Genomic DNA, 24586 nt, shown 5'->3' on the forward strand with positions numbered 1-24586 from the left:
ACAAAGAAGGGAGACCAAAGGGCAAAGCAGATACAGGAAAAAGGAGCTGGTAAATATCAGGTTAGTTCAGCAGTGCATATGAGAGTCAAGGAGTTATAAAGATTCGTCTTGCAAAATCTTCTTAGCATGGGAAACAGACGTGCGTTTTGTCTCTCTCTCTTTCTCTTTCTCTCTCTTGTAAAGCTACGATAGAGACGTTCTTATAATAATCTCATAGGAAAGGAAAAAAAAACAATACTGGAATCAAGAACATATAAAGATTCATCTCGTAAACCTTCTTAGCTTCGGATAAAGACATGTGTTTTGTGTTTTCTCTCTTGTAAAGTTACGACAGAGGCATTCATGTAATAATTCCATTTCAAAAGAAAGAAGAAAAAACAATACTGGAAGACTCATAAACAGAAGGATTATTATTATTTAAGAATGAGGGAGGAAAGAAAATATCTCCATTCATCCGTCTTTTTCCTAATCTTCTTTCGTCTTCCTCCGTCCGCCCGTCCTTCCGTCTTTTCTTTCCTCCTTTCTTTCTTTCTTTCTTTCTTTCCTTTTTCACTCCAAACCTCGGTGAACAACAAACGCATTAGTAGGAGTTTGTCTCGTGTCCTGCAGCTGCCAATGGCTTCCTAAGGTAAACTTCATCCACCAATTAGGTCGCTTCATGAGTCTTGGCAGCCAATCACAATCGCTCATAAAACTTTCGTCGCCGGTCATGCAAGTTAACGGAAGAGAACTCGGAACAAAAGCCATTTATTTCTTTGCTTTCCTTTTTTTTTTTTTCTCTCTCTCTCTCATTCTCTCTCTGGCAACCTTCCTGTATGATGGTATTTCCCTCGGCATTTCTGAAAACTGTTGGTGATCGCTCAGATTGTTACATTACAAGTATATTGTGTTTTCTGTATCTGTCTGTCTGTCTATCTATCGTTTTTTTTTTATTTATCTATTTGTCTATCTATCTTGCCATTTATTTAGAAGCCTGTCTATCTAACCTAACACACACGTGCACACACACACACACACACTCACACACACACACACACACACACACACACACACACACACACACACACACACGTACCCTCTCATGCATATTTTTAATACCTGAGGATCTATAATCTATGAGCTTATTGTTTAACAGATCGGATTCTCTCTCTCTCTCTCTCTCTCTCTCTCTCTCTCTCTCTCTCTCTCTCTCTCTCTCTGGTATCTCCACGAATGATCACAGTTTTCACAAAGCCAATAAAGTCGGAGGCACACGTTTAAAGCTACCCTGTGGACCTCATCTCCTCGGCGTGTGGGGGCTGCTGCAGGCGGTGATGGGGGCAAAAAAACATGGGCTGGATAATGTTGTTAGCGCAGGTGGCTCAGCTGGGAACATTAAGACACGTAACGCCTTAAGCTGATGATGGCGGTGCTCATATGTTATACTGAGGGCAAGAGAGAGAGAGAGAGAGAGAGAGAGAGAGAGAGAGAGAGAGAGAGGGGGGGGGGGGGGAGAGGGTTAAGGAAGGAAACGCTGCATATGATATTGTTTATGTAATGATTTGGTGGAGTGAAATAAATGCGTAATGGATTTTTTTTCTCTCTCTCTCTCTCTCTCTCTCTTTTCAAGGTTACAAAAAGTTGTTCATTAATTTTAAAGAATCATGTTTGGTGTATTGTGTGATGGTGATGTTTATATTTCTATTGTTGTTGCTTTATTTATTGTTGCTGTTGTTGTTGTTGTTGTTGTTGTTGTTGTTGTTGTTGTTGTTCTTCTTGTTATTGTTGTGAGGGTGGTTATTGTTGTCCAGTTATTTTTATTACTCCTCCTCCTCCTCCTCCTCTTCCTCCTCCTCTTCCTCTTCCTCTTCCTCTTCCTCCTCCTCCTCCTCCTCCTCCTCCTCCTCCTCCTCCTCCTCCTCCTCCTCCTCCTCCTCCTTACCACAAATACATACTAACACAAAATAATGATGATAAACTAGAGCATGACAGATTACGTAGAAAAACTAAAAAGCTGATCAAATGCAGCAAAAAATCTGTCGAAGCTCAGATCGCGAACTCATGTAAAACGAACCCAAAAAAATTTTACAGTTATGTAAAAGCAAAAAGGGTCGTAACATCAATGATTGGTCCATTAATAAGCGAAACAGACATGGCGAATACCCTGAACGAGTACTTCTCAACCGTCTTCTCGACTGAGGATGTTCAGGGCAGTCTGCCGACCCCCACGCCTCAGTCACGAGGCACCACGCTGCCAGACTTCACCATCACAGAAAGTGAAATCCTCTCAGTCACAAAGAGCATGAACGTAAACAAAACACCCGGGCCAGACAAGATATCACCCAGGCTTCTTAAAGAAGCAAGAAATGAGCTCGTGAAACCGCTTACAATTTTATTCAATAAAACTTTGCTAGCGGGTAAAGTTCCCCACGAATGGAAACTAGCAAATGTCACGCCAATCTTTAAAAAAGGAAATAAATCTCTCCCAGCCAATTACAGGCCGATCAGTCTCACTTCAGTAGTGTGTAAGCTGATGGAAACAATAATTAGAGATAAAATTGTTAAATATTTAGAAGAAAATAAAATCATAAAGGATTCGCAACACGGTTTCAGAACCAAGCGCTCCTGCTTAACAAACTTACTAGACTTCTTTTATGAAGTATTTAACTCGTATGACGAGACAAAAGCTGTTGATATTATCTACCTTGATTTCCAGAAAGCTTTCGACACTGTTCCCCATAAGAGACTCATCAGTAAAGTAAAAGCTCACGGCATTGCCGGAAACACCCTGAAATGGCTGAGAGACTGGCTCTCTGACAGAAAACAGCGTGTTTTAATAAATGGAAAAGAGTCAGAGTGGCATAAGGTAAATAGCGGCGTTCCTCAAGGCTCTGTATTAGGACCAGTACTCTTCATAATGTACATAAATTATATTGATGAAGGGATAAACTGCAAAATAAGTAAATTTGCAGACGACCACCAAAATAACAAGTAGAGTTACGTCTGTGTCACAATGGCAGGAACTGCAGTGTGACCTCAATAAACTAACAAGCTGGGCAGAAAAATGGCAGATGAGATTCCAATATAGAAAAGTGCAAAATTCTACATATCGGAAGCAACAATGTTCAGGCGAGATATGTAATGAATAACATGCCACTGTCAAGTGCTGATAAAGAAAAAGATCTTGGTGTCGTTTGTGTCAAACGACCTAAAGCCCGAGTCAACACTGCACAGAAACAGTAAAGACGGCAAATAAATTAGTAGGGTTCATTGGAAGAACCTTTGAATTTAAATCAGGAAAAGGTTATACTTGCCTTATATAATTCACTGGTGCGCCCCTCATCTAGAATACTGTGTACAGTTCTGGTCACCATACTACAAAAAAAGACATTGAAAAACTAGAAAAGATACAGCGCAGAGTCACAAAGATGATTCCAAGATTGCGCAATAAGCCGTATGAGGAACGACTGGAAGAACTAAACCTATTTAGTTTAACAAAGCGCAGGATAAGAGGAGACCTAATTGAAGTGTTCAAAATTTTCAAAGGATATAGTAACATTGATGCACATAAATATTTTACCATTGATCATTCTAACCTAACAAGAAATAATGGATTCAAGATTTATACCCAAACGTTTTAAATCCCACGAGGCCAAACATTTCTTCTTTAATCGTATAGTAAATATATGGAATAAACTTCCTGCCGAAATTGTAAACAGCAATATTATTGAATCATTCAAAAATAAAATAGACAAATATTTAAAAGCAAATCCCCAACAAGCTCTCTTCTTGTCCGAATAATTACTAAATTCACTATTAAACTCTTATTCAACAGACACCATTTTTAATATAACTTGTATTAACTTGAGATAGGCGTATAGAGTTCACCGTAGGGTGAATAGTAGAGCTTCCTTTCATCCTTTCCTATGAAAATTTCCATGTCAGTTTTTCCATACTGCATGGTACTTTTCCCCAACTATTTCCATGCCAGCGCAAGCTGGAGGGAGTGGTGGGTGGGGAGGAGCCTTCTGCTATGCTGTCCTGTCTCTCTTCACTGTAGCTAGTTAGAAGTAGTTACCAAACAGCCTTGCAAGGACCAAAAGGTCTGTTGCTGTTTGGCTTTCCTTTGTATTCCTTTGTATTCCTCCTCCTCCTCTCCTCCTCCTCCTCCTCCTCCTCCTCCTCCTCCTCCTCCTCCTCTCCTCCTCCTTACTCTCCAGTCTTTCTGATTACCTCTTTATTCTTTCACCACTACTATTTTCTCCCCCTCCTCTTGTTCTTATGTCTCTTCTTCCTCATCCTCTTACATCTCTCTTTCCTCCTTTTACATCTATCCTTCCTCCTCCTCCTCTTCCTCCTCCTCCTCTTCTTCTTCTTCTTACGTCTCTCCTTCCTGCTCCTCTTCCTACACGTCAAAAAAACAATAGGTGACAATGAACGAAAAATTGTTTTAAGTCAACTCTCTTTCTCTCTTTAATGAGGTCACCAATGAAAACCGTTCTGAGCTTTTGAAAACTCTCTCTCTCTCTCTCTCTCTCTCTCTCTCTCTCTCTCTCTCTCTCTCTCTCTCTCTCTCTCTCTCTCTCTCTCTCTCTCTCTCTCTCTCTCTCTCTCTCTCTCTCTCTCTCTCTCTCTCTCTCTCTCTCTCTCTCTCTCTCTCTCTCTCTCTCTCTCTCTCTCTCTCTCTCTCTCTCTCTCTCTCTCTCTCTCTCTCTCTCTCTCTCTCTCTCTCTCTCTCTCTCTCTCTCTCTCTCTCTCTCTCTCTCTCTCTCTCTCTCTCTCTCTCTCTCTCTCTCTCTCTCTCTCTCTCTCTCTCTCTCTCGTCGATAAGAAAGACGCCAATAAAGAATAGCCAGTAATTATATCGCGATTGCTCCCACGCCAGCTGTTAGTGTCATTCGATGGGAGGAAAAAAAGTTCCTGAGACCATAATTAGAGGCAAGAGAGTTAATCATACGTATTGGTGTTTTTTTTTTTTCTTTTTTTTTTTTTGTATTCCACCACTTACAGATATGACGTGAAGCAGCGGAGGTTGTTGGGTGACTCTGGCTTTATTGCGTTGTGTGCTGTTAGTTTCAAATGTGTGTGTGTGTGTGTGTGTGTGTGTGTGTGTGTGTGTGTGTGTGTGTGTGTGTGTGTGTGTGTGTGTGTGTGTGTGTGTGTGTGTGTGTGGTTTACCTTATGTACTTCAGATTTGGTATTGGGCATTATTATTTTTTTTTATTACCGTATACGCTCTCTCTCTCTCTGTCTCTCTGTCTCTCTCTCTCTCTCTCTCTCTCTCTCTCTCTCTCTCTCTCTCTCTCTCTCTCTCTCTCTCTCTCTCTCTCTCTCTCTTCAAGTTCTCTTTTTTTGTTCTTCATATTTAAATTCTTGTTCTTGTTTTTCATATTCTCATTTTTGCCATTCTTTTTCTTTACTGTCCTGGGAAAATCATGTAAGTGTTTTGGGAAAGAGAGGTCAGACTTAAGAAAAAAAAAAAAGTGGTGACAGAACAAGACTTTAGGGAGTACGATGCAATAGTTATGTGTCAGGGTAAGTAGGAGAGCAAGGAAACGAAAGACCAAGGATTACGTATAACAACAGTGCCAGGCAAGCAGCGGCGGGATAGCAGAGCGGGGGAAACTGGTAAGAGGATGAATAGCAGAAATATTCATGAGGAGTTTTATCGCAGATGGAAAAACACTCCAGCGAAGGACTTGAGAAGACTTGAGACAGTAGTGGGAAAAAAGTAGTGCAGAGGAGAGAGAGAGAGAGAGAGAGAGAGAGAGAGAGAGAGAGAGAGAGAGAGAGAGAGAGAGAGAGAGAGAGAGAGAGAGAGAGAGAGAGAGAGAGAGAGAGAGAGAGAGAGAGAGAGAGAGAGAGAGAGAGAGAGAGATAAGAAGTAGAAAAGTGAAGAAAAAAGAAGAAAATTTGAAATAGAAGAAAAAGAAGAAGAAGAAGAAGAAGAAGAAGAAGAAGAAGAAGAAGAAGAAGAAGAAGAAAGGGAAGAAAAGAAGAAGAAATAAAGAAGAAAAGAAGAAAAGAAAAGAAAAGAAAAAAGATGAGGAAGGAAGGAGGATTTAACGAGTACAGAGAGAGAGAGAGAGAGAGAGAGAGAGAGAGAGAGAGAGAGAGAGAGAGAGAGAGAGAGAGAGAGAGAGAGAGAGAGTTCATTACAGTCAGGATGTAGCGTGTAGTCAGCGCGACACAATGAAGGGTAAGCATGTTATCAGGAGATGCATTACGCAACACTAATGACACATGTTCCTTTTGTTTAGCTTCAGCATTATTCCTCACATCGCTGCCCTTTCGTCTGCTCATTAACTCCGTTTGAAGATCTCTTTGCTCTCCATTCGGCGCGATGCCAATGAAGTGTAATATCAGTGAAGGAAATGCTCTTAAACATATGTAAGTACTTTGTTTTATGTGAGAAGTTTTGACATATGTAACAAAAACTAAAAAAAAAATGGAAGAGTTCACTTGAAGTTCCTGTTCCTTAAAGAATCAATTCCAAGTCCAAGATTGAAAAGTGAAAAGTGTAAAGTGTTAAAATATCTCCACTGAAATATGTTGTACGAATTAGTTGTATCTTTGTAAACTTTATGTGTAAATGTTGTCTCTACTATTCATGGATTGGGATGACAGGTGGGAATAAGAAGGTAGGTATGTTTCTTACAGGGACTACCACGTGTAGGCCTGACGGCTTCTTGCAGCTTCCCTTATTTTCTCTTATTTTTACCTTAACCAATGATGTAGTGTTGGTTAGCAGCTTCACGTAGGCGATGCGAGACGTGTATGGTTCAACATTTCAGCCTCTCGTCCACACACAATAGCTGTTCCCAATAACTTTTGCTCGGGTGCACTCATAGCTGTTATTTCCATGTACCGTAAGCTTCCCATAGATTAATCCCCTACGAATACTCCACACAAAAGGATACACCACAAAATACTCTTATGGTAGATATGGTTATTTGAGGTTAGGGTACGCTAATTGAGGTTAGGTAGGTTAGGTTAATTTATATCATATTAATTTGTGTTAAGTTAAGTTAGGCTATCTCATGTTAGGTTAGGTTAGATTAGTTTAGGTGGATCTATTTATTATGACGGCAGATATTTTGCGTGAAATCTTCGTGGGGTGGAATTTAAAGTACAGGGAAGCGTTCGTTATTCCACACTGAAAGAGTGTCGTATAACTCCACCTGTTATTGGAAGCGTTGTAGCGGCGCCGTGTAACTTCGTGGACATGCGGCTCTTGTTCCAAACGTAGTAGCAGCAGTACAATATACCTTCTGGGACATAGCATTGTTATTTGAAACTTTACAGCTCTACCCTATGACTTGACGGAAAATTTATATATGTAACTATTTTTTCTCTCTCTTTTCTATTCACTAAAGGGAGTTGCAATATTGTTGAGGTTTGCCGCTTGTGTTGAGCTTGTCCCCTGGTGGATAGTATATCCTTCACGTTATCAGTGAAAAATACAACCCTTAAAATGTAATACGGTTATGTCTTTATAGTATTTTCAGCATACACGTTGCCAGCGAACCCATGATGGCACAAAAAGCCACGGAGATCACGCTTCTTTGCTCGCGTCAGAGTTCGAAGAACAGATGTTTGTGTTTTACAGCAAGATAAAGTGATAGGGAAGGATCAACACTATAAATGATTACCACTTAGGTAGGTTTTCATTAAACTGTTTTTATTTCAGTGCATTGTTCAATACTAGGTATGAGTGTGTTAATAGAAAGAGAAAAGAATGAATATTGTATAAGAAGAGAAAAGGTGTAATCTACGGCCAGTGAGAGAGAGAGAGAGAGAGAGAGAGAGAGAGAGAGAGAGAGAGAGAGAGAGAGAGAGAGAGAGAGAGAGAGAGAGAGAGAGAGAGAATTACAATATAAGATAAAAAAAACAAAAACAAACAGACAGACAGACAGAGACACAGAGAATTACGATATAAGATGGAAAAAAAACATAAATCACAATTCAAAACCTACGTACATTAAAAAATAGAAAAAAAAATACGAAGGAAAAGAAGGAGCGATTGGGGATCTGCTTTTGGATTCAGGTATAGGGGAAGGGAATATGATTTTAAAGGATTTACTTTACGTGAGGAGGCAGTGCATTTTGTTAATCTGAGTTGTGGCGCCTCTGAGACAGTCATGGTAAGCTTAGGATTAGGAGCAGCTCTCATGCACCAGCGGGAAGGGGATGTGGAGGCTTGGCAAGTGTTGCTGTGGTTGTGGTGGTAGAGGCGGCGTGAAGATGGAGGAATTGTGGTAGTTGTAGTTAAAGGCAGATGTGAAGGTGGAGAAATTGTGGTAGTTGTAGTGAGAGGCAGTGTGAAGGTGGAGGAATTGTGGTACTTGTAGTTAGAGGTGGTGTAAAGATGGAGGAAGTACGGTGCTTGTTCCTGGATCGGTAAATGCACAAAATTACACTAGTTCCACTTCAGGGAACAAAATTGTTTTATTCTTATGAGTAAAATCATGCAGTGGGCAGTGTTGTGTATAAGTAGGTGTTTTATTTTGGAGTGCGTTATGCATGATTCTTCCTCCAGCATACCCGAGATTATTTCACTAAGATGTTAATCTCTTAGGTCTGGAAAAGCATTGTGAGGGAAATGTTGCTTTCAAGCCTACACCGGATGAAACGGAAGCACTTTCCTCTGTAACATTTTGGAAAGTAACAACTCAGACATTAGGTACCAACGTAATGCTTCATCTTATGTTTCCTCTCACCACTGCATTCCACTCACCAGCCTCACTCTCATTGTGAATTTACAGATAAAAAGATTCGTTCTCTTCCATTTCCTCTTTACGCTAAAAAACCTAAATGAAAGCATGGAGAGCGTTACCAAGTCTCTCTCTCTCTCTCTCTCTCTCTCTCTCTCTCTCTCTCTCTCTCTCTCTCTCTCTCTCTCTCTCTCTCTCTCTCTCTCTCTCTCTCTCTCTCTGGAATGCCACGTATAGGCCTAATGGCTTTTTCCAGCTTCTCTTATTCTCTCTCTCTCTCTCTCTCTCTCTCTCTCTCTCTCTCTCTCTCTCTCTCTCTCTCTCTCTCTCTCTCTCTCTCTCTCTCTCTCTCTCTCTCTCTCTCTCTCTCTCTCTCTCTCAGGAAAAGATTCAGCCACTGCCACATACCACCAAGGGCCACCAGGTGTTGCCGCTGACAGAGACAAGTTGGGAGTGAAACGCACCGACCTTTGGGGAGGTGTGTCTGTCTGTCTGTCTGTCTGCCTGTCTGTCTTTCTGTCCCTGAGCGGCATGAGATCACTCGTCGGGTGAAAAAGATTGACGATGATCGCAGGATGAGAGTAAAAGTAATTAATGACTTGTCGGAATCATAATATGGGTGTGTGTTGTGTTTATTCTATTATATATTACGACTACTACAACTACTACTACTACTACTACTACTACTATTACTACTACTACTACTACTACTACTACTACTACTACTACTACTATTACTATTACTACTATTTCAGGTGAGGTTTAATTCGTGATGAATAAGCAAAGTCATAATGCTCTCCACACCGATCCTTGCCTTGCTTCTCCACACAAGTGCAATACCGTCCTTTAGAAATATAAAATAAAGCCCACGACTCTCCCTTGCGTTGTCCCCAAAGCTTATCGTCCCTTACACCTCTTCTCCCCAGGGCGCAGGGGTCTCCGCCCCATTAACGTCTGTACACATGAAAGACTTACTACTTCACCAAGGGATTCTCGCTGCCCGGCTCAGCACACCCTTGCGCCCTAAAAATGTTGGGAGGTATTAAAACTCCTACCATGTTGTACCTTGTAGCTATCAGTATTTACTCTTCTCTCATAGAAGGAAATTGGGTTACGGCAAGAAGGAAGGCATTAGCTATAAACTTGATCAAATCCGTGAAGGCAAAGTGCGAAACGAGCCAGCCACGCGTTATCTCTCTGACTGACTTAACTAGACACCCTCCACTCAACAGGGATTGCAGGTACGGGAAGGTGGTGCAAATGCTTTCAGTTACAAATGCCTGTATAGAATTTGTTCAAGCGCGCGGCCCAGGTGGCTGTGGTGAAGTGGTCCCGGGGCTGAGTCGTTCAGCGCCAAATGGTCGTACGTAGTCGTCCAGCTTTTTTGGATGATTTAAGTCTTCGTGAACGAGGAACATGACAGCTTTAAACTTGCAGAACATTCCCATGGATCTGAGCAAATTGTGAAAAAAGTTTTGTTTGTGTGTGTGTGTGTGTGTGTGTGTGTGTGTGTGTGTGTGTGTGTGTGTGTGTGTGTGTGTGTGTGTGTGTGTGTGTGTGTGACGTCTTTCCCAGTGATCGTTTCTCTAACAACATCAGAACACCAGTCAAATACCAGCAGCATAAATACATTATTTTTTTACTTTAATAAATATCACCATAAATCATGTATAGTAATTAAAAGGTAAGCGTGGTACTTCAGTCCACAATCCGATTACCAAAACATTCCTATTCTCCCAATCCAGCATAACAGTAGTGGACAGACAGACAGACTTGCCCCAAATCACATCGAATATATATATATATATATATATATATATATATATATATATATATATATATATATATATATATATATATATATATATATATATATATATATATATATATATATATATATATATATATATATATATATATATATATATATATATATATATATATATATATATATATATATATATATATATATATATATATATATATATATATATATATATATATATATATATATATATATATATATATATATATATATATATATATATATATATATATATATATATATATATATATATATATATATATATATATATATATATATATATATATATATATATATATATATATATATATATATATATATATATATATATATATATATATATATATATATATATATATATATATATATATATATATATATATATATATATATATATATATATATATATATATATATATATATATATATATATATATATATATATATATATATATATATATATATATATATATATATATATATATATATATACTATATTGATATATATATATATATATATATATATATATATATATATATATATATATATATATATATATATATATATATATATATATATATATATATATATATATATATATATATAAGAGGATGAAACCAAATGAACGTGATAGATTATATACCTTAAACCCAAAGATACAAGTACCATTAGTAGTCTTCTTTTGACTCATCATCATTGTCATCGGCCAGCATCAGACAGACAGATATATGCCATAAATCACACAATATACAAGAGGATGCAACCAGATGGATGTGATAGGCGATTACATACCTTAACACTAAAGGCGCAAGGGCCATTAGTAATCTTGTTTTGATTCAGCATCATTGTCATTGGCCAACCTTCACCATGGCGGCCCAACACTCAAACACACAGCTCGTATTATTGGGTGATGGGCGGCCCGATAAAAAGTGAGCGGCTCTCGTCAATCGAGGAGCGTGAGGACCACAAGTGGGAACCTGATTATGAAGCGTGTGTTCTGGTTTTCACATTTGAGTCGGCAATAGTTTAGGCAAGTAACGCTATGTGTTTGTAATTCTTCACTATTGCATGTAATGAAGAGAAAATGACGAATTATTTAGGCAGTAACGTTATGTGTTTGTAATTCTTAATTTTTATATGTATGTAAAGAGGAAAAATTGAAGAATATTGCGGACAGGTGTGCTTGTAATTCTTCATTTTTTGCATGTAAAGAGGAGGAATTTAATGATATTTTTAACAGATGATGTTATGTGTTAGTAATTCTTCACTATTGCATGTAAAGGACAGAAAGTGTGGATTTAGTTTTTTATTTGGATGCGAAATAATTCTGATGTTGTGGGTATCGATTTTTATATCCGTACATTCTTAATTGTTGTGTTCATGCAGATCTTTCTATCATCTTTCTATCTATATTCATAAAGCTATACTCCAGTGTTAGGGAAAGGGGTAGACTACACTTTTGACTTCCTAACTCTTCATTCCTCTCATCTCCCTCTCCTCAGTTTTTAACGCAGCAGCTAAAGTGAGGAGCAAACAGTGCCCAGTTATTCTAATAACTTATGAAGGCCGCTAAAGTGCTCTGTGCTGTACCACCTAAATACATCCCAGCCATCATCACCACATCATTATTGCCACTACCTTTATTAAAAATCCACCTTTCTTTTACTCTTTCTGGCCGGACGCTCCCTGACGCCTTTTGTCGTGTTAACATCCCCTCAACTAATCCACCACCACCGCCGCCGCCGCCGCCACCGCCGCTACCTCCGCTGTTGCCTCCCCTTCAATATTGGATTTTTTGCCCTGTAACACATGGCTAGGAATTTCTAATAAAAGTGAGCTGCCTGACGAACCCTTAGTCTAACAGTACGGCATGCAGCACAAACAGCAGCAGCAGCACAGTAGTAGTAGCAGGATAAATAATACCATCAACACCAAGAACTCCAACAAGTGAGGGTCGGACGACTTCAGGCCGGACAGGGCGAAACAGTAAACAAACTCTCTACTTTGATCATCTAAGATAGATAAATGACGCTACAATATAATGAAGCGCAACCCATGGTTCAAATTAACTTCGACGGAAAGCAATCACTCCGCGTACGATGGCGATTCAGTGATATCCGGCATAATGAACAAGAGACAGTTACCTGCAAAGAGAAAGAGGAGGAGGAACAGAAGGCGGTGGAGGAGATGAGGGGACAAAGACGATTGCTGGAAGATGAGGGAACGGCAACAGCTGCTGACTCACACACACATACACACACACACACACACACACACACACACACACACAGGAGCTGCAAGGCTTTTAGGATAAAGGCTCAGTGGCTCTATTTGCTCCTATTGGTGGGCAAAGCACCGCGCTTCCCCCAGACCGTCATCGATGGACGGGGAGGTTATTGTAGAAATGTAGTGTCTCAAACAAAGCAAGATGGACGATAACGCTCGATATGCTGATTTCATGAGGACCTGTGAGCTTAACGTGATTAAAATGTATATTCAGGAGACAGTTAAATAATGCAACATGTCATTATAAGACAAGAAATGACGAGATTAAACGTGATGAATTTAAAGAAGAGGAAGAAAATTTTCAAATAGAAAGGTAGATGATTCTCAGTAATCAGCATTTTAGTGTCTAGTCGATTAAAAAATAAACACTTTTATGGATGTAAATGGTAAGTGGAGGTAAGTAGACATGTTCTATACAGGGACTGCCACTTGTAGGCCTGGTGGCTTCTTGCAGCTATTTTTTTATTTTTTTTTTATTCTTGGTTCTTATTGTTGTTATTCCATGAAAAAGAAACAACAAGCTTGTTGATCTCAATGGTACAAACTTAGAGAAGTATTAATAATGTGAGAGACAAAAGTGTGAGGAGTGCAAAGAAAAGGTAGAAGTATAGCAAGGAGGAATAACAACACCCAGCATTCAGCAATCAATACCCGATGCATGGATCACTGATAACCGCGCACTGTGACCGCCGCTGTGAAGTCTTTCTCCTCTGGACCGTGACCATATGAGAGTGCATACACACATACAGACAGACACACTTTCACCAAATCATTTCCTTCGATATGCACATGCACGTACGTAAACGACACACACACACACACACACACACACACACACACACACACACACACACACACACACACACACACACACACACATCCCCTTGCCTATTTCGTTTTTTCTTGGGGCAAACTGTCCTCCCGCAGAATAACGGTTAATCCCCGGAATCCTGGTCACTCTTGCTTAATTGCGGTGACCCAACGTTTGATGGGGAGCCGCTGGTGTGTATAGTGTTATTTACTCCTTGAACACTGTTGCTCACTACCATCGGAGAAGGGTTGGGACGGAAGGTACGTGTGTGTGTGTGTGTGTGTGTGTGTGTGTGTGTGTGTGTGTGTGTGTGTGATACTTTTTTAACATTTTTACAGAAGCAGGGGCCATAAAGGAGAACAGGAGATAATTGTATCCGATACTGGAGGATTTGGAAGATTTTAAAAAAGGGGTTGTGGTTCTGGTGGCGTGTTTTGAATTCCCAACTTCATGTACCCATGCTGCTGTCCAGTTTCTTTCCTTCCTCCCCAAAGATCGTGACCTCGCTGTCGAAGTGTTTACCTCTGATCCCGCTCACCTTGAAAAGCAAAAATATGTATATGCTGCACTACTACGAAGTCTTATTTTTACGTTGTTTAGCCATGGACGAAATTCGAACATTCTGCATTCTGTTCTACAACGTTGAACCTTTTTCTGTCTACGATAAGTACTCTGTCAACAATCTGTCCTCTCTTTGGTTTTGTAAGATTGTTGGTATAGTAGATGTCTTAAAATTGAAAGAAATCATTAAGTACATTGAAAGTGAGGGCAAAATGTTACTCGATTTCTAAACACGGCTGTACCTTTCACGTCCAGAGCATAAGAGTGTAAGAAAAGCTGCATGAATCCACTATGTGTACATGTTGCAGTCCCTGTTCATACATTTACGTTCATGCACACTTAGCAGCTCTTGACATAAATCTATCAGATATTTTAAGCTTTCCCAATAACTGTGCAGTAATAATCTGATTACTTAGGGCTTTTCCAGTCATCTGCCATTGTATTTGAAAACCAGTATCTTTCTATCTCTGTTTAAAAGTGAACAATCATATTTAGATTTTTTGAACTTTTGTCTTAAGCGCATTTGTGTGTGTGTGTGTGTGTGTGTGTGTGTGTGTGTGTGTGTGTGTGTGTGTGTGTGTGTGTGTGTGTGTGTGTGTGTGTGTGTGTGTGTGTACACCAGCATGTAGTTTCAATTACTCCACGCCTAAGCACCGGTAGTAATAAAGATATTTTTAGATAGCGCTGAGGGAGAGAGCTGATATATTTCCAATCAGCTAAATACTCGCAATACATGTTGGTGCACTAACTTACTTGTCTACCTCCGATATGAGCAAAACCTTTATCCCTCACAGAGTTCGCAGCCCCAGCCAACAACATGCATACACTCGCCCGCCCTTCATTACCATTGTTCTCTTGCCGTCTGCCTGGGACGTGTAGAAAGACACGCTTCCGCACCTTCAGAGACATTAACTGGGAAAAAGGTAGACGCGAGGTGGCCCTTGAAACCACTTATCTCACCCCTCTACCGCCCATTCATTTGCCACCTCCACTGTGTATTCCATTGTTCGTTCCCTGCTCACAATGCAGCCCACCTTTCCCCTCATGTCTTTTTTTCTCCGTTCCTTCTCCTCTTTTAGTTAATGCAGGCAGCCGCGGCCTCCGTGACCCCCTTTGTCTGCCTCGCCTCCACCACAGATGGACTCTTCCCTGCCAGTGTCGCTAATGAGCTGCTCCCTTGTGCCACGGCTTCCTTTTTTTTTCTGCCGTGTGCTTTAGACTGAAGAACTAAACAAGTTAATTTTTAGATCTCCATTATAAAACTATTTATCTTTGTACTGTAATCTCATATACGCGACAAGCTTTTCCATGAATATCATTATATTAGTTTACCTACGTAGCTGAGGCTTCCCCTGTCAGCACTTGGTGGAATACTTGAAAGAGTGCTTCTGTCTATCACTAAAGTGTGTGAAGTGTGAAACAACAGGTTAAAGTTTTTTTTTTCTTTCTTTCTTTCTTTCTTTCTTTGTCTTGCACCTTTTCTGCCAGTCCCGCATTAGGTAGACCGGAGGCCAGGCAGGCAGAAGCGACTATTTGCAAGACTGGCAAAATACTGAGAGATGTTTTATTCCACAGCGGGAAGTAAAAAGAGAACTCAATGCATCGAGATGAAGAGCGTTCACCATTGCTTGTTGTGGGGTTTAACATAAGTTAGAAAAGAACGAACACATTTTCTGCCGCAAAACTGCAAACAAGTATTTCACATTGCGCTGATTGTACACCTCATTCCATGATTACCAATACACTGTGAATGCATCATGATATTGTATTTAGCATAGAGCACACTGCAAGTAAAGTCTTACAAAACGTAATGTATCACAACTCAAGGAAACTGGAATTATTGTTAAAGAAGAGAAATGTAGTTTACCCAAATAAAATCTGCATTCAACTAAAGAAGATAAATTGATTTTAGTTTGAGTATTGCAATGGCTCGGTGGCCTCTGCATGGTAACCAGGCGTCACTTTTCATCACACCGTTGTCACCTGTCGTCTGCAAAGTTTTTTTTTTCAGTGGCTTCAGGATATGCATTACACTTTCATCTGTGCTTTCAGTTTTCCCAGCCAGCAGAGGATCGCTTCTGCCTCACGTAAAATTTTTCTTCGCGGAATAACAAAGATGTTGAGTTGCTTCCTGTAAAATACACACACATACACACACACACACACACACACACACACACACACACACACACACACACACACACATGCAGTATTTTATTAGATAACATAAGGAAAATTAAAGAAAATGGCAATATTATCTCTAATAACACCAGTTCTTACACGTGTATTTTCATTAATGTGCGAGAACCACGCGCTTTTGAATAAGTTAATTGATTCATTACGCTATTAATTAATTGATCATTCGCTCAGTGATGTCGAAGTGCACGCAGTGCATGACGAGGCGTTACTGCTGCTCACTTGTCGAGGGACACAAGTGCAAAGGTAAACACTGACTCTACCCTTACTACTAAAAATAGTTGGTGAGGGAAATGGTGCGAATTTTTCCTCGTCGAGGCGAGGATAGTGAAATGTGGAGTTTCATATGACTTTTACCTCTTGTGAATAAAAATTATGGACTCACCAGCATGTGTATGATACATAAAGAGTATTTGCTGAGGAAAATGTTGGTCGGTATTCTTAAACACTATACTAAAATGCTACACAGATGATCGTACGGATTCTCATGGGTGTTTTTTTTTTTTTTTTTCCTATTGAAAATCCAGAGTCCTTGTTAAACAGTCACTAAAATCATACAGGCACACTTGAAACCCCAATAACACCTAGTTAGAAATAGTGGAGTTACACCACAGAAACGTTTGATAAACAATATGAAGCGTTATCTTTTACTTGTATCACACCAAACATATTCACATCTTTGAGACTGATTCCCGAGAAGATGATGGCGGGTCTACATGTCAGGGTCATGTCCGAGGAAAAAAAAGAAGCCCGCTCCCTAAAAGAATCAGGAGTAGATAATTTAAAAGAGTGGTAGATTTGTTTTGACGTTTCTCTGTGCTCCTCTCTTGAAAGAGTTCAAGTCGTAAAGAGAAGGAAATCCAGAAACAGGAAGAGAGTTTCAGAATTTACCAGTGGAAATGATGAAAGTGTGTAAGTCCTGATAAACTCTTGCATTAGTAAGGTGAATAGAATAGAGGTGAAATTATGTAGAAAGTCTTGTGTAGTGAGGCCACGGAAGGATGAAGGCATGCAGTTAGCAAGTTCAGAAGAGGAGCAATCTACTCGTAGTTTGAGTGGCAGGAGCCCAGGAAATACTACTCAGCCCGCTGTCGTTGACTGACCAAGAGGCTTGTGATGAAAACTGCTTTTGTGGAATTTTCATATTTACTACCCTACACCTCTCACTCTACACTGGATGGAGGAGCCAATGGTTCTGCTACTGCTCCGTTTTCTTCCTCCATGTCTCTTTGTGTGTGTTTTTTCTTCTTTTTCTTCTATTTGTCTGTGGAGGTTTAAGAATATGAGAACATATGTAGTCAGTTGTTTGCTGTATGGAGATGAAACCAGATTGCCGTCCCAGGCGATGAACAAACTGCTTCACCAAGACACGTAACACATATGGCGAATGATTTTCACATAGTAAGGACTCTCTCTCTCTCTCTCTCTCTCTCTCTCTCTCTCTCTCTCTCTCTCTCTCTCTCTCTCTGTACTGGTGAGTTCTCCGGGATAATAACTTTCCCTCCACCCTCAACTCTCCTCCCAAATATTCCCTTCAGCGAGCGTAGTCCCGCCGTGCGTCCTCCGCCGGCAGTCCGTGAAAGCTGGGCGACGCAATGAACCAGACCATTAGGAGGAGATTTGGCCGCGGTGAATGAGGCATTTGGCCATTAAGGGGAGTAGCGGCCAGGCGGCGGCAGGACCGTCCCGTTGCACGTAGTTTATTGGTAGAGCTTCAACTTTGTGTGTGTGTGTGTGTGTGTGTGTGTGTGTGTGTGTGTGTGTGTGTGTGTGTGTGTGATGGTCGTTTGGAGGATGGGAGAAGTCGGTATCTGTGTGCCTGTTGTGTTTGTTTGGGGCCTATATTTAGTCTCTCTCTCTCTCTCTCTCTCTCTCTCTCTCTCTCTCTCTCTCTCTCTCTCTCTCTCTCTCTCTCTCTCTCTCTCTCCTCTCTCTCTCTCTCTCTCTCTCTCTCTCTCTCTCTCTCTCTCTCTCTCTCTCTCTCTCTCTCTCTCTCTCTCTCTCAATCCGTCCTTGGGCCTAAAGGCTTGACCAACCCGCAAAAAAGTTTAACATATAAAGTTTAATTTAAGTATGATGTGTATTTTTGTTCTCCGGCAGGGGAGGTGTCAGATTGGGGCTTAATAAGTATAATCAACGTTCTCTTGTCGATAGCAAAACCCACATTTAGTTTTAATCACAGCTTGTCCAGCTTGATACAGTGATATTAAAGGACTATATATCTGCGTCCCTCCCTCCCTCCACGTTGCCATCAATACCAAACACAGGAAAGTTGTACTCACCAATGGGGCCGTTTTCCTGCACCTCGCCGAACATGGTGGTATTGGGGAACACAGGTGGGTTGTCGTTGATGTCCTTCACTAACAGGGTCACCACAGTCTCTACTAGGTGCACGCGGCCGCCACGAGTCCGCTTACGCGTCACCCAATCAGCTCGTGACGCGTGGTAATCCTGCCTGTTCCCGCCAAACACGCTCATGTCACCGCAACCTCCGCCGTTTCCTCCTGCAGTGTGCTCTTCTTCTCCAGAGTAAGGGGAGTCGAAGGAGGTGTTGTAGAGCATGGTGTCCCTCGTCTTTCTGGGCTCCCTTGTCTCTCTTCGCTTCCTGAGACTTCGTTCAACGCCAGATGTTTTTGAGTCGTGTTGTTCAGTTATTGGTTCTTGAGTAAGAAACAAATTAACTTTAGAGGGTATGCCTTCCCGTGTTGAACTCAGATTTTCACTGGACGTCTTGCTTTGTCTACTTTTCTCCGTTCCCTGTTTTTCAGCGTCATTTTTTCCAAGGTTCAGAGTTGTGGAGAATGTTTCCCATTCAGTCTCAGAGGATTTGATCGGGAGGTGTTGTGGATTAGTCTCGGCTGTGCCTCTGGCCGCGTCCACATCTGAGCGTGGCTTTCTCCTGACTCCCTGCTGGAGCCATTCACCTCCCTCAACGGAAGTTGTCTTTTCTTCTGTCGAAATATTAAAGATATTTTTTCGCTCAGAATTTATGGTTGCCTGAACTTTCGTGGCAGACTTCTTGAATGTCTGCGACGCTTGATTCGATTGCAATCTGAAATTCCTTCCTGTAAAATTAGAAGAGATATTGAGATTTTGTTCCAGTTTGGTATGTAGTGTTGTATTGCCGTGGCAGAGCTTTGCCGCGGATGCCACAGGCCGCTGGGCGGCGAGGTGTGGCTGGCCAGATGCACGCACCATCCCTAATGTATTGTTCTTGTTCACCCAAGGCTCACGACTGTGCATGAATCCTCTGAGGCTCTGGAAACTTTCTGTTGCATTTTTAATCTCTGCGGTTCTCTTAGTTCTTAGCTGCTGCTCGTTTGTCCACGGAATGTCTGAAGTTTGTGGATATACTAACTCCATCTTCCTTTTAGATAATCGCTTCGTCTCTGTCGCTTCCTGGGTGTTGTAAACTGAAGACTTCTGAAAATTATGCCGCCTTCCTGGCAGACTGCCTTCAGCTCTCTGTGAATGGTCCGGCTCACGCCACTCTCTTTCTGCATGAGAGGGAGTCGTCGCCTCAGGATGAGGATTTTGTGGAGTTTTCTCCCCAATTTGCTTCCGCGGCCCACTGAGGGAACTACTGGTTTGGCTGCTCGTTATTTGCTGAAGTCCTTGGATCCTTTCGTTTATGGCTGTTCCGGTGCAATTTAGATGCCTAGTCAAAAACTGACTTGCTGTCCACTGAGCCTCCAGTTCCCTTGCATCACTGTCCTTCACTATCTTTCCAATCAGTAACTTGTCTTCACCTGGCATCAATTCATAACGAGGGCTCTTAAAAGTTTCTGATGGCATTTCTTTCAGCACCTCGTCGTTCGTATTTCTCTTCCCATCTGCCTCCAGCACTCTTCTCTCCTCTCCCTCGTTAGTGTCTAAGGTCTCCCGCGTCTGGCTTCTCCTCCGGGCTTGTCTCGGGTGACGGCTGTGGCTGCTGTGAGGGTCTGCTTGGACATCGCCACCAGGGACTGATTGGAATGCCTGGCCGTCCCGCACTTGTACCCGCACCTTCCATACGTGCCTTCCTCGCGGGGGATCTCGATCTAGCGCCTGCAACACCAATGGCAAGAGATAATGTGTTTTCTGAATGCTTTGTTTAGCAGGAGAATTATCTATCTAACTACCTATCTATCTATCTATTTATTTACCTACTTGTCTACATATCTGTTTATATATATATATATATATATATATATATATATATATATATATATATATATATATATATATATATATATATATATATATATATATATATATATATATATATATATATATATATATATATATATATATATATATATATATATATATATATATATAATCCATTTAACTACTACCACTCACCCGCTGCTGGATGAGTTCTCCACTGTGGGCGTTGATACTGAAGAAGGCATCGGAGGGAGAGAATCCATCCACGCCATCGCCACTCAGAGTGTAGAGGAGCCCCTGCTTGTCCTGCCGGTCCTTGTCAGCCGCCTTCACCTGCACATACACACACACACACACAGGGAAAGGAGGGCAGTGAGAACCAGCCTCTCTGTACTACTTTCACTCACAGATACTACAATTCGTGCGGCATTGTGCATTAGGTCGCCGCTACATTTACCTGCAAAATTCGCTTCTCTCCATCATTTCGCTGTATATCCATCAACACTATAACCTCTCTTCTTGTCTTTTTGTCTGTGTCTCTCTGTCTCTCTGTCTCTCTCCATTTATTCTCGTCCTTTTTTTACATTTGCATTTAGAGAGGACGTGGATGAGAGACGGGAGGGGAACACAAGTACTTTCTTTGAAGGCTGGCAGAGGGACAAAAACAAACAGGCGCTCATTAATGCCAGTCAGAGATGAGGGAAAAATGAAGTGCCGAGGTGAGGACGGGGGCTGCCAATGGGGCTATTAATTTGAGAGAAAGGGAACGTCGACGAAACCTAGACGGAAGCGGTAGGGGGAGGGAATAAAGATTTAGAGCGAAGGGTAATATGTTGAAGTAAAATTTTCTTATAGTGATTGTTAAGCGCAAGAAAGATTGATCCATGATGATTAAACAAAGTGATTGATAACATGTGCTAATATTGCTTCTCCTTCTGCTATTTCTCTTCCTCCTCCTCAAGTAGAAGGGGGAAAAAAAACGCCTTCTGACAGTGAGGACATTTGATATCTTACACTCTCCGACACATCCTGATAATGAACAAAGGGCAAATCAACATATTCATGAATAATAATTTTGCTACTGACATGACGCGGAATCCCTCCCCGTGAAAAATAGTCGAGAGGAACATTAGTTACGGTACGGAGAGCTTTCAACTTATGAGTACTTATCCTGTGTTCATGTTGGTGTCTCCTTGCTTTCTCGTTCACTCACTCACCCGTTCACTCGTTCACCCACCCTCACTCACTTTCAAATGCTATCAGTCACTTTCATTCACTCTTTCACCCTCGCATGAGTATTAAGTCAGCGTCTTTGTTAGTCAATCCTTACTCTTTCACTCATTCACTCATACTCAGTCACTATCACTTACTCACTTTCAGTCATTTTCCGTCACTCTCATCCACTCAGTCATACTTGGGAATGCAAAACACCAACCATTTATTGTATATAGTGTAAATGTTTTTGATGATAGAATACGTTAATCTTTTCACTGTGATACGAAACAATTAGCAGCACCAAAAGTAATGAAAGAAATCTTTCTCAGCATTTACAAGAAAGGAGGGGGTTAAAAAGAATAGATTCTGCAATTTCTACCCAGTTTTAAAAATAGAGGAACTGTAGAACAAGTAAAGATGTCTCAGAGGGATTAGGAATTAAGGAAAGATTTACCAAACAGCAGTCTGAGGGTTAAGTATCATTCACACACTCAGTCACTCGCCTTGACTCACTAATATACTCTCACACATTCACCCTGTCACTATCATATTTGCTTAATTTCATTTTTACTATTTCCAAGTCACATCCAGTTTCTCTCACTCTTTCATTCATTCACATTCACTTTCACTCTCCCACTTACTTGCTATAGTACACGACTTTCACTCACTCATTCACTCAATCATTCATTCACTCACTCACTCACTCACTCCCTTTTCATATTTCTCACATTCATCATGGTTCTTTTTTCCTCTTTTTTTTTTTTTAGCTCAAGAATTTCAGAAAGCTTTCTCTGCTTGTTTATGTATGTATCTCTCAGTCGGCTCTCTCTCTCTCTCTCTCTCTCTCTCTCTCTCTCTCTCTCTCTCTCTCTCTCTCTCTCTCTCTCTCTCTCGTCTTTCCCCCCTTCCGTTTTGTTGGTTGCTCCATTTACGCGGTTATTCACTTTTCTTTTGTGTGCATTCATCTGTGTGTGTGTGTGTGTGTGTGTGTGTGTGTGTGTGTGTGTGTGTGTGTTGTTATTGTGTGTGTGTGTGTGTGTGTGTGTGTGTGTGTGTGTGTGTAATTTCTTAAACGTATCTATATTCTCTCTGTCTCTCTCTCTCTCTCTCTCTCTCTCTCTCTCTCTCTCTCTCTCTCTCTCTCTCTCTCTCTCTCTCTCTCTCTCTCTCTCTCTCTCTCTCTCTCTCTCGCCATATGTTGTATTTGTCAATCGTCTTATATTGTTTCCAGTCGTTGCTCCCTCCCCAGCCTTCGCCCTTTCCATTTCTTCACTTTTCACTGCTTCCTCCCCTCTTTCTCCCCTCTTCCTCCCCTCTTTCTCCCCTCTCCCTCAAAGACTTTCTGACCCTTCCCTCCCTCTCCACTTCTCTTGTCTTTGTGCCTTTTTCCTTTATATGCCTCTTCCTTCCATCAAAATCTTCCTCGTGTTTCTTTCCTCTTTGAGCTCATTTGCATACTTTCAATGTTGTCTTCGTGTATTAATAACTGACTCCCCTTACAGTGTCCTCGCGTAATGACTGTCACCCTAATATTGTATCGCCACATAAGAATTATAAGCTGCTGATTGCCTCAACTAACTTTCTTTCCCTGATCAAAGCCCCACTACTGTCCACCCTTCATTCCTTCCTGCCTTCCTTCCTTCCTTTCTCCACCCTTTCCGCCACCTCTCAACTCTGCACTCTTCTGCAAGTTGTATATATACTGCAATCCTTCACACGTTTCATCTCATCGCGAACTCATCCATCCATGCGTCCAGCATCCGCCTCCACTGTGTCTTCTTCCCTGCCTCCAATTCTCTCTTATCTTCCTTCTTTGCATATCGTCTCCGTATCTTCACATTTCCTCCCAGACACAAACTTTTCTGTACAGTCTTCGCGTCTTCTATTTTGAAAGTGATATTTTGAGGGTAGACTACGAAGCAAATTCATACTGATAAGGTTACATTCATGATTTTTAATCTTGACATTTCATGCCAACCATGAGGTTTCCGCTGCTTTCCCGAGTTCTCTTTCCCCTCAGCCTTTTCACCCCCTCTCCTCATCCTTCTCTCCGCACCTCACATAATTTTTCCTTACGTTTGTCAACCCCTCCTCCTCCTCCTCCTCCGGCTCCTACCGAGTCTCGTCCTCTCTCAATCTCCAATTGCGACATGTCTATAGTCGCCATTTCCGTGAGTGTACTACACGCCCTCAGGCTCCTCGACAGATGTCGTCTCACGAGCATGCTCCACCTCGACCTCTCCTACGAATGCTTTGCTCGTACACCCCTACCCGCTCCCAGTGTGTTATTATCACCGCACGAACACTCACTCGGCAGATGACTGTATGGTTTTGAATGGGCAAAGAGCACGCTTGCAGGATTTTCACTGCGGTGGGGTGACGGGAATCCCACTCTCTGCACCCCGGTCACTCCATTACCTTCGTCTTCCCATTGGTTTGAAGAATTAGCCGATTGTTCAGTTTCTTATTAACGAAGTTTTTTTGCGGTTATTTGGGAGATGGCGTTTTTGCTTATTTGGACAATGTTGTCTTCTTTAAAGATAAGGATACACACTTTGCAAAACTTAATGACGTTTTCTCTCGTTTGTCTCACGCAGGATTAAAAGTCAAGCTCTCTTAATGTTATTTTTTCAAACAACGCCTCAGCTTGCTGGGTCATGTAGTAGATGCCGCTGGTCTGCACAATTTAGAGGATAAAATTGTTGCAATTACGAGCTTTCCTCACCCAACATCTGTCACTGAGATCAAGTCATTTCTCGGTCTTTCTGGATATTACAGGGCTTTTGTTCCTCATTATGCTCGGATCTCAGCTCCTTTGCATCGCCTGCTTAAGAAAGACGCTCCATTTG

At 41.2% G+C, this 24586-nt stretch overlaps 1 protein-coding gene across 2 annotated transcripts in view; it reads right to left on the bottom strand.

Annotated features, from left to right (window-relative positions):
* The window catches only part of LOC135111007 (putative neural-cadherin 2), a 240977-nt gene that overhangs the window by 77335 nt on the left and 139056 nt on the right, over positions 1-24586 (bottom strand). For both annotated transcript variants that reach the window (XM_064023860.1, XM_064023869.1), the window contains 2 exons: positions 20718-20855; positions 18656-20420 (listed from right to left, as the gene is read on the bottom strand). In XM_064023860.1, the coding sequence (XP_063879930.1) occupies positions 18656-20420; positions 20718-20855 (1903 nt within the window). The remainder of the gene's footprint in view (positions 1-18655; positions 20421-20717; positions 20856-24586) is intronic.

This window comes from Scylla paramamosain, chromosome 2 (assembly GCF_035594125.1).
Source record: "Scylla paramamosain isolate STU-SP2022 chromosome 2, ASM3559412v1, whole genome shotgun sequence".
Taxonomy (NCBI): Eukaryota; Metazoa; Arthropoda; class Malacostraca; order Decapoda; family Portunidae; genus Scylla; species Scylla paramamosain.